General features: G+C 34.3%; 1 protein-coding gene, 1 long non-coding RNA gene and 1 pseudogene across 2 annotated transcripts; 2 read left to right on the forward strand and 1 right to left on the reverse strand.

Annotated features, from left to right (window-relative positions):
* Nucleotides 1-3,110: 3,110 nt before the first annotated feature.
* On the reverse strand, nucleotides 3,111-4,102 carry LOC128165311 (uncharacterized). The gene is made up of 3 exons (XR_008241044.1): nucleotides 3,732-4,102; nucleotides 3,407-3,484; nucleotides 3,111-3,189 (listed from the first exon to the last, which is right to left on the reverse strand). It is a non-coding gene; the product is annotated as an uncharacterized LOC128165311 (long non-coding RNA).
* Nucleotides 4,103-5,007: 905 nt separating this feature from the next.
* LOC128165309 (uncharacterized) lies at nucleotides 5,008-6,736 on the forward strand (annotated as a pseudogene).
* A 2,782-nt stretch (nucleotides 6,737-9,518) lies between these two features.
* Nucleotides 9,519-13,877, forward strand: LOC128165310 (ankyrin repeat domain-containing protein 54-like). The gene is made up of 8 exons (XM_052829715.1): nucleotides 9,519-9,600; nucleotides 10,233-10,464; nucleotides 10,723-10,770; nucleotides 10,912-11,010; nucleotides 11,156-11,227; nucleotides 11,729-11,776; nucleotides 12,269-12,393; nucleotides 13,333-13,877. The coding sequence occupies exons 1-8, from the start codon at nucleotides 9,571-9,573 to the stop codon at nucleotides 13,504-13,506; spliced, it is 828 nt and encodes a 275-aa protein (XP_052685675.1). The 5' UTR covers nucleotides 9,519-9,570; the 3' UTR covers nucleotides 13,507-13,877.
* Nucleotides 13,878-16,445: the final 2,568 nt, after the last annotated feature.

Genomic DNA, 16,445 nt, shown 5'->3' on the forward strand with positions numbered 1-16,445 from the left:
AGTTGCCAACTGACCCGATTTCGTCGGGTCACACCCGATTTTTCAACCCTTCACCCGATTATTTTTTATGACCCGGCGGGTCATGCTTTTCACCCGATTTTTGTCGAACAACCCGAAAATCTCCCGATTTCCGGATTTGGTTCGTAAATTACGTTGCGCGTTTGACTTCAAGTTATGAACCCAAGCTGAGCTTGGATTTACGTAACACGTAAACAATGCCGATGGCTATAATAGACACATTATGTGTAATTATTATCGTGAGTTGTTTTGACTAAGCGAAGGTTTAAATCATTAAGTGTGATGGCTTCCAATAAGAAAAGGTCTTCATCGGGGCCAGCGGAATCAAAACCAACAAAAAGAAAACGATATTTTTGTACCTATCAACATATCTGGGAAAATGAATTCCCATAAGTAAAACAAAGTAATCGAGTACAAAACGAGGCTTTTATGTTCTATATAACGCACATTTGAATATTGGATTTTGTGCCCAAAATGATCTGACTAAACATTCAAAAACGCTAAGTCATGTATAGGATGCTTTTTAATACACATAACTCTTCCAAGTCACTTACAACTTTCATGCCATCATTTACAGAGTTCAAAAGCAAGGTTATTGTAGCAGAAACTCTTTTTGCATTTTTTTTAGCTGAACACAACCTACCATTTTCTGTGTCAGATCACTTTGCAAAATTCAAAATCAGCAACTGTTAGTTAAAATGCTTCTTTGCAATAAAGCATTACACATAAGTTTTTAACACATATTTCTATTGTATATACCTATGAAATGCATGGTAAATATGTCGTGAATGTCGTTACGCGCTATGACCAGATTTTTTACTTTCCAAATCTGGTCATGACCAGATTTTCACATGTTGGAGGTTGGCAAGTATGTTCGCTGTCCTTTCTCCGCTAGTCTCTTGTTTAGCCATCCCTGAAGGATTACCTGATTCACTATCTGATTCTTCACCTTTGATGTTCGGCATATTTGATAAAAACAAATAAAATAAGAGGTATACACCTAAAACAATTGATCACGAGGGTCGTTCGTATAGAACTAAATAAACACTGGGCTAAATAATTCAAGGGAAAGTCTATATTTCACCTATTGAATACTCTAGACACACCTATTAGGGATATTGTAATTCAAACAGGAGGGTAGCTCTTAAATAGAACTGTAAATACTGTTGGGCAACAAACAAAAGTTTGTTCTCTTTTCAAAAATGAAAATAGAAATGCACTTCCGGTCTATAATGCACTTCCGGATGCAATACACAAAAGGCTTTGTGAATATTGTCAATATAAATAACCTTATAAATAAATAACCTGTGTATATCAATAATCAAGTACCTGTGGTGATGATGAGTAAACAAAACACTCTTACCTGATAAACATTGTTCGGTTTTTGAATAATCCTAAACTACATTAAATCAGAATTATAATTATTTATCTCTGAACAAAACAAAAAAAAATCAGCTGTTCATCTATGATATTCAGAGACTCTTACACTTCATCGAATTTATTAGAATAAATCACTAGGAATGGACTGCGTCTGAAAAAGAATGCTATCTTTTACCTGTATGATAATTCAAAGAACAAGTGCAAACCAAAAACCTTGAATAACTATTGAAATGGTTATAGGTAAACTAAATCGTAATTTTCGATGCTTTCGTTAACTCGCTTCCGGTGTAAAACGAATTATACGGATATCGAGCTCGATCGGATTGCGCAATCAAGGAAACGATCCCGAGCTAAAAAAAAAAATTGAACCCGATGCTAAATCTACAGCTAACGTAAATAAATAGCAAATTAACTATAACTTAAATTAAGTAAATTTTACAGGTAAAATAAAAATAATTTGTAACTGAACTTTTTTTTTTTAGTAGAACACCTCACTGACTTTAAAACAAACTGATGTAAATCCTCCAAATAAGGACCAAACAACCAACTCTATTCAATCAATGCCAATATATAACTGATCACAATTTACATCAATATAGTAACTGTAAACGTCGTGTCAATAAGTCAACGTTGATCAGTCAAAGAAATAGAAGTTATATCTATATACTATACTCAGGTGAATTAGACAATTAGTAATAATGGGATATCTGGATCTTGGAATGGTGCTGCGCGATATGATACCTCACTTACCAAGTTCTTGCACACACGTATGGAATAATTCTGAATAAATTCAAAATAAGTTGACAATTATGAATACCTCAACTGATTTATCTGTATGGAATTTCTAACTAATTAACTATGTTTACTTAATAAAATCCCCAAAATACTGCAGCTGAATAATACACCGATTGCAATCTATATAGTCAATAGTAATACCGGCACAATTATTTTAAACACAAATAATATAAATTGCTAACATTTTGCATGACATATGGAATGAAACTGGCCAAAAATAGAAAAATATGGTACCATTCAAACACTCACCGATCGGTTGATCAGTACAGACTGTAGTCACGTGACGTATACAAACACAAAATACACAATCACATCACAGATGAGTGAACACACACAGAGACATTGAAAGCACAGACACAATGCATACAGAATATGAATTCACAGGATATTCACAAAATCATCTATCCGGAGTCGTGTGTAACACTTGGATCATTTAGCTGTCGCAACTTGATCGTTGTATTGTACGGATATAAGGTCTACCGGTAATCGGGGAGGCAAGCTGTGCTGCGCGCGGAACACTTCCAGATGTATGCGTGGCACTATGAGCACTTCTCCGTAGGGTTGTTCGAGTGGGAATATCTGTATCACAATAAGGGATGTCCCAACGTGGGCGCCAAATGTAACAGAGACACTTATTGCCTCTGCTGGGGTTTGAACCCGGGTCCTCTGGCACGCCAGTCCAGCACTCTACCGATCGAGCTAAAGGGTTAACCCACTAGCCAGAGCTAGTAGGAATGCCATATACCTAATTCTACCACATTGTCCCCCTCCAAGGAAAGAGGCGTCCCGACTCTCCTGGAGTGCCAATGCCTGTGGGGCAAAGTTCTGGAAACAATCTCTCTCACCCGCCAGAGAATACCCAGGTCCCAACGTGGGCGCCAATGAAACAGTGCTGGTTCTATACTTAATATATAACACTGTATAAGGTTCTGGACATCCCTTTATTATTGCGATTACAGATATAATAGATAACAGATAAATAAATAAATGAATGCCCTGAAATGAAATATAACAATAGTAAGTGATATGTATAAAATACATTATGGACACAGTTATATTTTACTCTTATTAAAGGGTAATAACTCTTATATTTAATTATACATGTAATTACACATTTTATCCATACAGATCATAAAAATGCTTTACAGCTATATATGAGATGTCTTTAAATTTGACATACGTTATAATAATAATGATAAAACATAATCCATACCATTCATATGGGAATGGGCAGTCCCACGCCCTATGAGTGTGCACTTTGCTATTATAGCTTACACAGCATAGACAGACACTACAAATTATATATATATATCCATAAGTAATACTAATATACAGATTACTTTAAAATAAGGTTTTCACTAGTATTATCTCTAGTTCTTGAAGCTCGATAAACTTTAATAAATATTCTTTCACTCAAAAATCACTCTTACTAAGAAAGTGCAAAAGGATAATTAGATTTGCTAAATTACAGGATATGTACCATTAATTAAATATTAGCACTTCTGTTATGGTTAGAAATATAATTAATGTTAGCTTACCTATATGAGATGAAGTAAAGTCTATACGTTATAAGGTCTTTCTATGTCGTAAATATTAAGTCTTGTCTCCTTAGCTTTAATATGAAGAATGTCTTAAAACACAAAGAACTTCTGGAGGGAAATCCACAGACCAATGAAACCCAACTATACAAACTTAAAAACCAATAGATTCTCTCTGTAAAAACACACCTTTAGATTGACCATATAAGGACCATATATCCTAAGGGCCTTAATTAACTTTAGCAAGTAAACCTAGGTGTTCTACCTGGGTGATTTAATATAGAACTACATGTATTGCTAAAATATATTATATCTTAACTAATTAATATCAAAACTGTAATTAGATTTATCAATATAATAATTAATAAATCTCATACTATTACATAGCTTTATTCATATTGTATAAAAAATCACATTTTATGCCATTTAGGCTATAATAATTTACCGCCAAAAAACTATCCGGACCTTTGGTACATATGACTCTGAATATAACGTTTTCCCGTTGTCATGACGTTTATATGCCGATAAGGTAGAAACCGTAAACAAAAATGGCCGCCAAACTAAATAATTGTAGTAAGAGGACAGAAAAACGATAATAATACATGTAGTAGTTCTGATGATCAAAACTGGTTAACGTTTTTGAAATTTTCTTCATGCGTTTTATGTTCCCATTTTTCAAGTCTTATCTCAGCACTGCAAGACAAAACGGGTTTTTGAATTTGTCCGGTTTACGCGATTGCCTGACTTACGACGTTCAATTGAAAAATACTTTGCAATAAATGATTTTACTTACAAAATTAGATATCTAAATAATGCACATGAATAATATTCATCTGTTAACTATAATATCTCGGCTGAAAAAATAAAGATGACATAATAAAAAAATTTCAACTGGTCAGAGTAACTCACTAATGTTCAACTGACGTCAAAAAAATCCTTAATTTGTAGAAACTAAATATTTAATTTTTTTTGAAACATGTTAGTGTTGAAGGAATTTTACACGGTTTTTAAGTATTACATAAATCATTGTTTAATCCTTAAGAATAATAACGCATTATCGAAAAAAATCCCAACAAGAAGCACAAATTCAACGTTCGTGACGTTCAGCGGCGATTTTACCGAAAAATCGCGCCTTTTCTCATTGGATAATAAGCGCCAAACAGCACCAATCGTTGTTGATATATTTCAACCAATCAGGAAAGGACAAAAATATACAAGGGTATATAAAGGAGCAATTTTCACCCTCCAGCATCAGTTGCAATTTCGAAAGAACAAGATGTATCAGATGTTAATGTTGATGGTGGTTTTGAGCGTTGGTCCAGTTAGCTGGGATGAACATGTCACGTCACAAGTCATCCTGGCCAAAACTGAGTGAGTATGAGTGGTTAATGAAAAGTGAAATAAATGAAATATTGGAACAATTTCAAGATTTCTGCGAATGAGCCAAGTGATGATTATGACGTCATCAAAACAAAAAATCATATACATGTATCAGAAATGAAGTCATTGGCGTAATAAGAGGAAATACATTATACATGTATCTTGAATAAATAAACGTACATTCACATACTACATGGCAGTTCATTCATTGATTGTTATAGATTTTGGGGAGCTGTGTGGGATAGAACAGTGGACGCCCCATGGCTTGTTGCTGTAAGTGGTTATATTATCCAATGTTGTTTTTCCCATCTCATGGTCTGGTTATCCCAAACTTGTGTTTATATTTTGAACTCGCTCTTTCACAGAATGCTAATCGCACAGTGACAGATTCCTCATGCAATCCTCTGGCGACTTTTGCCAACACTACTCTTCTTAACGTCACACCAGTTCTTGAGTATGGCTACGGCATCAAGTCTTTGCATGGCGTTGTTATTGGTCTTGTCAGCAGAACTCTGTCTTTTTCGGCGCGGGGCGTCAGAATACTCAGTGACACTTTCAGTGATTCGGGCACCATGTTCATGGCGACCCTTGCCAAAATCAACCAGTCTATTCACTCTATCAGCTCACGCATCAAGTCTTTGGTGCTGGATTTAGTTGCAAAAGGCTCAGTTGTTGCGGGTGATTGGCTGGACTCTGTGTGTGACGTTGTGATTGGACTTACAAATGGAACAACTTCTCTCTTGGCGCAGGGCTTCAACACAGTCCAGAATACAACTTCTGAGTCCATGGCGTCTTTTGTCAGTTGGACACTCCAGATCGGGCTCGGCATCAGAGACCATATTAGCAACTTTGTCTCCTCTCTGTCCTTCAAAGATCTGTGTCGCCTCACCTTCATCCTCTTTCTGCTTGTTCTCCTTCTCACTGCTCTGTGGCTGGCCCGCTCTTACGCACAACACATTGGCATGGTCAACAAGAGAGTCGCCAGTCTAGCAGAAGGTGACCTTACTCTTCTGCATCTTCTAAACTCTATATATTTATAGTGTTGAACAGTTCATTACTAACAATGTAATCTTTTGTCATAAACTAATAATTATTTTCTTCATTATATGCAGAGAACAGCAGACTGAGATTCCAACTTGCCGCTGAGTTGAACGCCATAGACGCGCAGTGAGCTGATTCAGGTACATGCATGAAAATAATATTGTATCATTGATATAAATAGCTAAGTAAAGCAGCAGAAGTTTTATCTAATAAACAATAACGGTAAAAAAATCTTATTGAAGTTTATCTACTTTTTATTTTAAACGTGTTACAGCTAGAGCTCAGGAGGCGCTGGAGAAAGAGATTAGAAATGTGTCTATGTGGCTGAATGTATACACCACAGAAATCAACAAAAAGTGAGTTCTATCTTAAACAATTTCTTGATGAAAAGATTTGAGAGTAAAATAAAGAATTGTGATGATATGATATTGTTTTCAAATTAAACAATGACGTTATTGTCATTTTTCCCTTTGTTTTGATTTAGAATGAAAAGAATTCAGCCCAACGAAAAGTTCATCAGCCGTTCCCTCCGGCGACACAACTTATTTTAATGAATTAATTACTGTGAATAAATACTGTTTGCTGTTGAATCCTGGTCAAAAGATACAAGCCTTGTAGTGAGTCTATGGTGTCTTTTGGCTAGTAAGCTATTCTGCTAAAAGCTCAAGTGAGCTATTCTGAGCACATTTTGTCAGTCTGTCGTCCGCCTGTAAAGTCTTCATATTTTCGTTTTCTTCTCAAGAACTACTGGGCTAATTTCAACCAATCTTGGCACAAAGCCTTATTGGTTAAAGGGAATTCAAGTTTGATAAGGGAAGATAATTCGGAATTAATGAAATGGAGAAGATAACACAAATGCTCATTAGGTTAAGTCGTAAAATACAATTTGAATTGAATTTGTTTCCAATTTAAAAATCTAAATGTTATACTATTTACTCAATTTGTATGCACACACCGCTGCAGTTATGAGACTATATCTTTCAAAAAATAATGATTCAATGCTTAATTGTTTTATTCTTGTTGCGGGCACGTAGCGGGGGGGGGGGGGGGGATTGAACAATTGGCTAAGATCTTCTTGAGAAATACAATGCTTTATATGTGATATGACTGTAAAATCATCAAGTTACAAAAGAGGCTAAATGTTTACCATAAGAATATCTAGAGAAAATTTTGAAAATCCTTTTATACACGTACGGATATACATGACTTCATTGTCCTGATATTTTGTATACGACTCCATGATGCTGATTTTATTACGGCTGTTGTTGCTTATGTAATTACGGTGTGGCCCATGGGCCTCTTCTGTAAAGTCTCGCCACCTGACATACCATGGCCTTTATGCAGATTAACAAGAGGCCCAGGGCCAACATCACTCACCTTAGCAACGATAGCCATATTTGATCAAATCTACTTTATGATATCAAATACAAAATATATGGACAATTCAGAAAAGATGATCTTTTTAAAAAGAGTTTCAATAGTATTTCCCACACATTCGAATTTGTTGTTTTGGAGGAGAGAAATTTAACCCCACTGTGTAGCCCCACCCTACCCTCTGGGATCATTTAAACAATAAAATGCTTTCTTCGGTGACTCAAGCTTGAAATGAAGGTTGCGGCGACTTATTAAAAAGCACCTTCACATAAAAAAGCACCATTACATAAAACAGCACCTTCACATAAAAAGCACCATTACATAAAAAAGCACCATACTCATGGACCATTTTCACATGTAACAGCATCATCTTTATATAATAAAGTACCATATAATAAAGCGCCATCTCCATAATTATAATTAGGCACCATCTTCACATAAAATAATTACAGCATAATATAAAAAAGCGCCATATTCTCATGAAACAACCACATAAGGCAGTTATGGCGTTCCACGGATATATATGATAAGAAAAAATTCATAAAATATCATTCATGAATTTCATTATGAAATATTCAACATTTTTAATATTTTCGAGTAATATAACAGTCAAATCACAATGAAATCACATAACATATCATAAAATTTAAAACTTGATGTAAACAGAGACATAAACAACCAATTTTTCTCTCTTTATCATGACATGTACAGTAAAACAAGTTTAGTATGAGCCCGGATATGGCGAAATTACATTTATAGCAAAGTTTTGTGGAGTTCCCACCAACATACGGAGCAAATCAATGTAAATTTTAACGGTTAAATAACCAGAGACATCTGATCGAAATCTCGCGGTCCCTATTGTAAAGTATTCCCAGTTTAAATCAGTATATCTTTCTAATATACAATTATATCGAAATATAAACAGATAAACCCTATTACCAAAACATTCAAAATATTGTATTTTCATGAGTTTATGTCTTATAAACAAGATTAAAAGAGGAGTTTCAGGAGGCAGTTGGCTACCCGTCGTCCGAGATTTCGCTGATGTTTTATAGCTGGCCAATAAATTTTCTATAATTTATTAATCTTATTTTTAAATTTTTTGTTTCAAAAAAACGTCTAAAACCTAAAAACTGGCGTACTATATAACTTCAATTTCACTCCTCATTTCCTTATTTTCATATCAATTTTTTACATACTCCCAAAAAAGTGGGGGGGCCAATTCCATGATTATTCAATTTTTTATATGTAAATTTTAAAAAATGTGTTGCTGCGAGAAAAAGTGGGGGGGCCAGGCCCCCCCTGGCCCCCCCTGATGCTACGTGCCTGGTAGAGATGAAAAACAACGATTGTTTTTAATGTTTTACAACGTCTATTTTATAGTGATAAAAACTAGCAATATTAATTAACGCGATATTGTTTGAATGAATTTATTTTAATACAAATTATTCAATTAAAAAATCTAATTCAAGCTTTCCAAAGAAAGTATATGGGGTTTTTTTCATGCCTCAGTAATAACAAACGGTAGTCATGAGGAGGAAAACATGTACATATCACAAATTTCCTGTGCTTATTCCTGTACAAAGAAATATTTGCCCCTTATTTATTTCATCCCCGGCGTTCGCCTTCGTTATGATTGTGTGGGTGAATTTAAAACTGGCCGAATTCATATGTCTCAAAATATCATTTTTTTTTACACAACTTTATTTTGGCGATTTCAAGAGTGTGCGGAAGCGTTTGCAAGTGTAGAAGGGCGAAGTAACCCCGTATGTAACGAATTCGTTAACAGCTGATTTATCAATAAGCTGTTAAATATATGGGAAGAGAGAGAGATATATATATATACCCAATCTATTTATTTATATCATATCTATATATTCATATAAAAATATGGTATACATCTCTCTCTTCCCATATATTTAACAGCTTATTAATAGAAATTCAGAGGCCTGTGCAAGTGACCCAAAGTCATACTTCGATAAATGATCGGGCTCGAGATTCAATAAAATGTGACGTAGAAAAACAAAAATTAAAGAAAAACGAAATGAGTGATGACAGCGATGATAATTTTGAGGTAATTTATTAACTTTCAATGCAGAATTAAGTGAATGCAAAAGAGTTTAGATACGCATAAGATATAGCAAAAGTTTTCATCAAATAAATTTCACCATAATTTTCACATCACGTAGAAAACACATAATTTATTAGCATTTTAGTTTGTTTACATTCTGTAAATTCATCAGTAGAGTTCTTTCGGAGACTGACCATACTTATTGTTAAAGTTCCTTGATTGGAATATTGTTGTAATATCATATTTTATCTTTCAGTACCATGTAGCAGGCGAAAAATTTGCTTAACGATTTTAAAAAGAAAAAAAAAAGTACAATATGTCAGTTATTTATTGCACAAAAAATATGTGATCTGTAAGTACATGTACCTTCTAAAGCCTGTATGCCAGAGAAGGTACTTACATATCATATATTTTTTACCTTTGCTTATTCATGTGTGCATGCACATGTATAAATGCAGCAGACGGCACAGGGTATATGAATGCTATATGACGGATAACATTTAATACTGTAACAACTATATTGCACTTAAAAACGCTTTGCAAGCTAACTTGGTTTTGATTTTCTGAGGTTATTTTCTTTTTCATTTATATTTTTATATCTTATTACATTTTGTTTAATTGTTTTTCCAAAACAGCTACCAGGAATCTCAGGCGAATCAAGTAGAGCTAGTTTTCCGTGTCTAGATTTCACTGCCTGGTCACCCAACTCAGGCCTGGACTTTCTCTGCCTTGTTCCTTTCTCCTCTGTGTACAAGCCTATCTACAAGCAGACAGACACGACGGGGAAAGTAAAAGTCAGCAGCACTCACCGCCATCAGAGACAGAAAAAGTTCAAATGTAGATCTACTGTGGGGAACTATATAGCAGGTATGTCAGCATCAAATGACTCCAGTGCAATTTCTTGCAACTTGAAAAAAAAAAAAACAATATTAAACAGCCATAAGTGATTTGATAATTGTTATTTTGAGGGAAGTTTAGTACTAAGTAGAGAATTTTAATTATAAAATACGGTAAGTTGAAAATTATCAATTGGGGAAAGGGGAGTTTTGATGAGAGCTCTATAAAACTTAGTTATTAATATATTTATTGAATTTTGGTATCATGAATTAATCTTCATATGTTTAGATGAGAGAAGATTACAGAATGCTGCTAACCAGAATGATATTAATACAGGTAGAGATCCAATGTATTATACAGATAACAAAGTATATTACAATTAATGAATGTAATATTTCATATTCAGAAAATTTATCCTGTAGTTTAATTACCCTGCTATATAGTAGATTTAGATATTTTGAGGGTTTTTTTGTGCAGTGGTGGAGTTACTAGAAGATGGTGTTGACCCTTGTTGCTCAGATAACAAGCAAAGAACACCCCTCCATTTTGCCTCATCTCAGGGCTATGAGAAAGTTGGTGAGTCTCAAGTTTAGTTTAACATGTGAATTTTCATGATATAAAATGTTTTAGTGGCATTCACAAAACAGCATGAACTTTAGAATAAAATTTTATCTTTTTACAAACATAATATTATTTTGTATTTTTATTTTTTTTTTTACAGTGAAAGCATTGCTTGACAAAGGAGCTGATCCAAACCAGAAAGATATTTTAGGAAATACACCTCTTCACCTCGGTATGGGATCACCATTGGTATTAATCAAACAATTGTCTAGTGATATCAATGGAGATCTGACTATGAGGGTACTTCTAAGCCCACAAATTTACAAAGCAGTGAAATAAACAGATTTAGTTACTGTATACAGGGTTATTTCCACCCCATTTAATTTTTGCCCCTCTACAATTGCAAACAGTTTCAGCCCGTCTTGAATTCGCCCAGAAGCAGTTGTGTTTAAAGAGAGATAATAAAAACCAATTGAATTTGTCCAGTCGTAAATTTGCCCACTGACAACTAGGGCAAAAGGGGCAGAAATTAAACAGGGGCAAATATTTCCCTGTATACAGTATTCAATCATTGAACATTGTGTTAATTTTCATGAATTGTACTTATGAAACCTATAATTTTATTTATTTTGCATAATCTCACATTTTATGATTTCATTTACCATGAAAATTACAATTGGGTTAAAACGTGAGGCTCAAAAATTCATTAGAACCTGGCATTTTTTTTTCACAGCTGCCTGTACTGGACAAGTGCCTGTAGTCACTCTGTTGCTGCATGCAGGTAAAGGTTTCACGCATTTACCTGTATATGCAGTTTGTTAGCTAAGTTTATATATGTTTATACACTCTATGTGTTTACCCTTTCTTTCAAAATCATAAAACACTATGGAAAATGTGAAAGATAAGTCCAAATAAAATAAATAACATTTCATGAACATGCCTCTTTCAACAGATTTACCTGGTATACTGTGTTTGCTTTCTTTTCCATTTAGAATTTGTTAAAAATTTAGCACATTGGTATTTAAAAGAAAAAGGAAGTGGATAGGTGTAAAGTTATTGGTTCTACAATTATACAGTTCCTCTTTGTTGGAAAAATTACATATGCTAACTGACTCTTGGACAACTTTTTGAACTGTTCTCTATTTCATGAATATTTATTTTTCTCAGTCCACCAACGAAAAAGCAAAACTGTATCACTAGCTTTATGACCAGTTTAAGGATGGTGTTTCAACTGGTAAAGTCATATACATGTAATAAATTGTTTCTCTCACAGGAACTAACCTTAAGTCCGTAGACAGGCTCGGGAGAACACCACTGAGTGTGGCCAAATCGAGGCTTCGATTCCTCATGGAGGATAAAGAATACTCCTCACAGAGGGTTAAAGATGAGACTTTGGAGGTATAGTAAGATGAAATAGTTACACAACGTCTTAAAGGGCCCAGGTTATTTCAGTGACACACTATGGATTGTAATCAGATTGCTTATGCTTTCTGATCAAGTTCCAACTCATTAATTAATATATAATTCATGAAACTTTCAGGATTTTTTTTTTTGAGGCATGAAAATGAAGGTAATGTAATGAAAATATGCAAATGTTGATAGATGCTTTAGTAAGCTAATGATAAAATCATGAAAGTGTGAAGGAGCTAATTGGAATAGGATATGAAAAATTCATGAAAAGAAGAACAAGTCAGAAAGTTTGCTCACATTCAGTAAGCGTATGTGAGATTTGCTGAGAGTTTCTGGCAAATGTTGATTATCATAAAATTTTGTTGGGGAACATAACTCACAAATTATTTATCTATTAGTGCTAATAAGAAGTACATGATACAATTTATTGAAAAAAAAATCATATATGAAACCATGGAAATAAACATAAGAAACATACATGTATGTTCCGGCCTGTTTATTAGATGAATAAAGATAAAAAAAAAAAAACCTGCTTGATTTACTGAAGGAAAAAAACTGCATAGTTTAATATAAAGTAATCAATAATATTTACCTGTTTTCTGTTAATTAAAAAAAATATAGATAAAAAACTGGATCCTTTATTTCTTGTCACCAATAATTCAATATGATATTATAGACAAGAATTTTATTTTGTTAGAGTTTTGTCTCTTTCCTTGTCAAATTATTTTGAATTATATCTGAAAGGGGGAATAACTTGATTTTAAATTCACCTTAGGTGAAAAGATTGAGTTATTTCCCCTTTCAATGTGACTGGTATCATTACATGCTGTGCTGTTTGAACCGAAGGGACAGGTCAGAGAATCTGAGTTTAATTTCTAAATGGCTTTAACATTTTTTAACGTTGCTGCTTCTTTGTGTCCTCTTTAGATAGGAGAGATGATGAAGGCGTATTTAAACATCTCGGGATTGCGTCAGGAGGCGGAGCAACTGGATCAGTTGTGTCAACAGCTGCAGGGCGTGTCCACGCGGGAGGAGGTGGACCACCTTAATACTCTACTCACCGACTTTGCCAGTCTAGACATTAAAAAATCACAAGCATGATGTAACTCACAAGATCATAGCAAAAAACATATTAATAATTTAGGAATCTCCCGGTGTCATATTCACAAGGGATAATCTTTGCTCAATGGGTCAAAAGAGACTAAGCTCCCTTGGCTATTATCATATTGATTCATGTTTTCATCCCAAAATATATAATTTTGTTTAGGAGGAAATATTCATTCTAGGAAGCATGTTATCAGATATTGCGATTGTAGGTTATGGAATGTGTCCATTGTTATGTTCACTTGGCTGATTTTCAGATCATGAATAAATGATTTCTAAGTCAATTCTCATTGGATAACAGTTATTTGGAATGTGCAGTCTATCATATTTCAAAAGCAATAGCAATTCATTACTTTGAAATTGATGATTATTGTCAATAAAAAAAAAGAGTTTAAGGACATTTGTTATTTTTAATCTAAATAGTCTTGGGCAGACAAGTTTGTCCTCAATGATTAATTTATCTCTTCCATATTGATGAAAGGGTAAAATGTTGAGAATGTCAATCTTATCATTATATTACTGGTAGATGAATTAAACTCACTTCTACATTAGAAGAACTCATATATTTAAGTAGTGTGCTTAGATTAGTTGAATGAATCTTCTTTGAGTTTTCATACAAACTTAATTGACAAAAACCACATCTTTGATCTAACCCAAAATTTACCTGGAACTATTATTACTGCCAAACATATGGTATATTTATGAGAATTCATCAAATATTTTCATGTAAAATGGAGGATTGCTTTGATGGTTTTCTTATTAATGCATATGTCTTTACAAAAGACTTACTGTTTTGTACATCATGTTGAAATGATTTCAGGTTTTCTGAATAAAATTTTGTGCCATTCAAAAAAAAAAAATAGTTTTTATTTTTTTTCCATTATGCGTGTACCATTCAGCAAACTTTTTTTCCCCTGAAAAGCTGAAAGCTCAAGTGAGCTTTTCTGATCACATTTTCTCTGTCATCCGTCTGTCCGTAAACTTTTCACATTTTCAAAATCTTCTCAAGAATTACCGGGCCAATTTTAACCAAACTTGGCACAAATCATCCTTAGGCAAAAGGGGTTACAAAGTTGTGAAAATTAAGAGCTAGACCCCCTTTTTCAAGGGGAGATAATTAGAAATTAAGGAAAAATTTGGAGAAATTTTCAAAAATCTTCTTCTCAAAAACTAATCAGCCAGGAAAGCTGAAACTTGTGTGGAAGCATCCTCAGGTAGTGAAGATTCAAAGTTGTGAAAATCATGACCCCCCGGGATAGGGTGGGGCCACAATGGGTGGTCGATGTTTTACATAGGAATATATAGGGTAAATCTTTTTATAAACTAATCAGCCAGGAAAGCTGAAACTTGTGTGGAAGCAACATCAGTTAATGTAGATTCAAAGTTGTGAAAATCATGACCCCTGGGGGTAGGGTGGGGCCACAATGAGGGGTCGAAGTTTAACATAGGAATATATTGAGTAAATCTTTAAAAAATCTTCTCAGAAACTAATCAGCCATTTAATCAGTAATTTAAAGCTGTGGAAGCATCCTCAGGTAGTGTAAATTCAAAGTTGTGAAAATCATGACCCCCAATTGGGGGGGGGGGGGGGGGAATCGAAGTTTTACATAGGAATATATAGGGTAAATCTTTAAAAATCTTCTCATAAACTCATGAGCCAGGAAAACTGAAACTTGTGTCGAAGCATCCTCAGTTAGTGTAGATTCAAAGTTCTGAAAATCATGATCCCCTGGGGGTTGGATGGGGCCACAATTGGGGGGGGGGGGGGGGGGGATCGAAGTTTTACATAGAAATATATTGAGTAAATCTTTAAAAATCTTCTTCTCAGAAACTAATCAGCCAGCAAAAGCTGAAACTTGTGTGGAGCATCCTCAGGTAGTGTAGATTCAAAGTTGTGAAAATAATGACACCCTCGGGAGTAGGGTGGGGCCTAAATTGGGGGGGGGGGGGGGGGGAATCAAAGTTTTACATAGAAATATGTAGAGTAAATCTTTAAAAATCTTCTCAGAAACAAATCAGCCAGGAAAGTTAAAACTTGTGTGGAAGCAACCTCAGGTAGTGTAGATTCAAAGTTTTGTAAGTAATGACACCCTCGGGAGTAGGGTGGGACCACAATGGGTTTTACATAGGAATATGTAGAGTAAATCTTTAAAAATCTTTTTCTCATAAACTAATCAGCCAGATGATTTTTTATGATTGTTAAGACTTTGGCCCCAGGACAATTCTTCGGCCTCACAAAAAAGTTCAGAGTTTGATGTAGGTTTATATCCCATATATAAACAATTGTTCGGGATCTTTTTGAGAACTGCAATACTCAACATGTGATATAAGACTATAAAATCATCCTGTTGGAAAGGGGACTACTGATTACATAAAAATATCCAGGGGAAAATGGATTTTATTTATACAGGATCTACATGTATTATTGTTCATTGTCCAGATAGTTTGTATTATGACTCCATTAAGTTAATTTTATCATACCTATTGTTCCTCAGGTGAGCGATGTGGCCCATGGGCCTCTTGTTAATTTGTGTCAGTCATTATTTGCGATTTAAAAAGTTTCTTGTAGCAAGCAATATTATACTGGATATGATTTCTGAGTATTGATTATTTTGCAATGTATAAGAGAAAATTAGACCATCATGAAAATTACCGGATATACGGTATATTTGTGTATTTATATATACATGTATTTACATCTACCAAGTATTATTTCCTCTACTTCTTACAGAAAGTTATAGTTCATATCTCTATATATAGAAACGGCCAGACTGAAATCTACACGCCCCACTTATTGGTTGGTCAAAATCTACAGTGGGCTGAAACTGACAGGATTGAAATTGACATGCCCTGTTTATCGATTGGTTGAAACCTACAGTGACCAAAGAAAATTCACGGGCTGCCCGAAATAATCGTGATGATGTCAGACTCAAAGT

The sequence above is a fragment of the Crassostrea angulata genome, chromosome 10 (assembly GCF_025612915.1).
Source record: "Crassostrea angulata isolate pt1a10 chromosome 10, ASM2561291v2, whole genome shotgun sequence".
In the NCBI taxonomy this organism is placed as follows: Eukaryota; Metazoa; Mollusca; class Bivalvia; order Ostreida; family Ostreidae; genus Magallana; species Magallana angulata.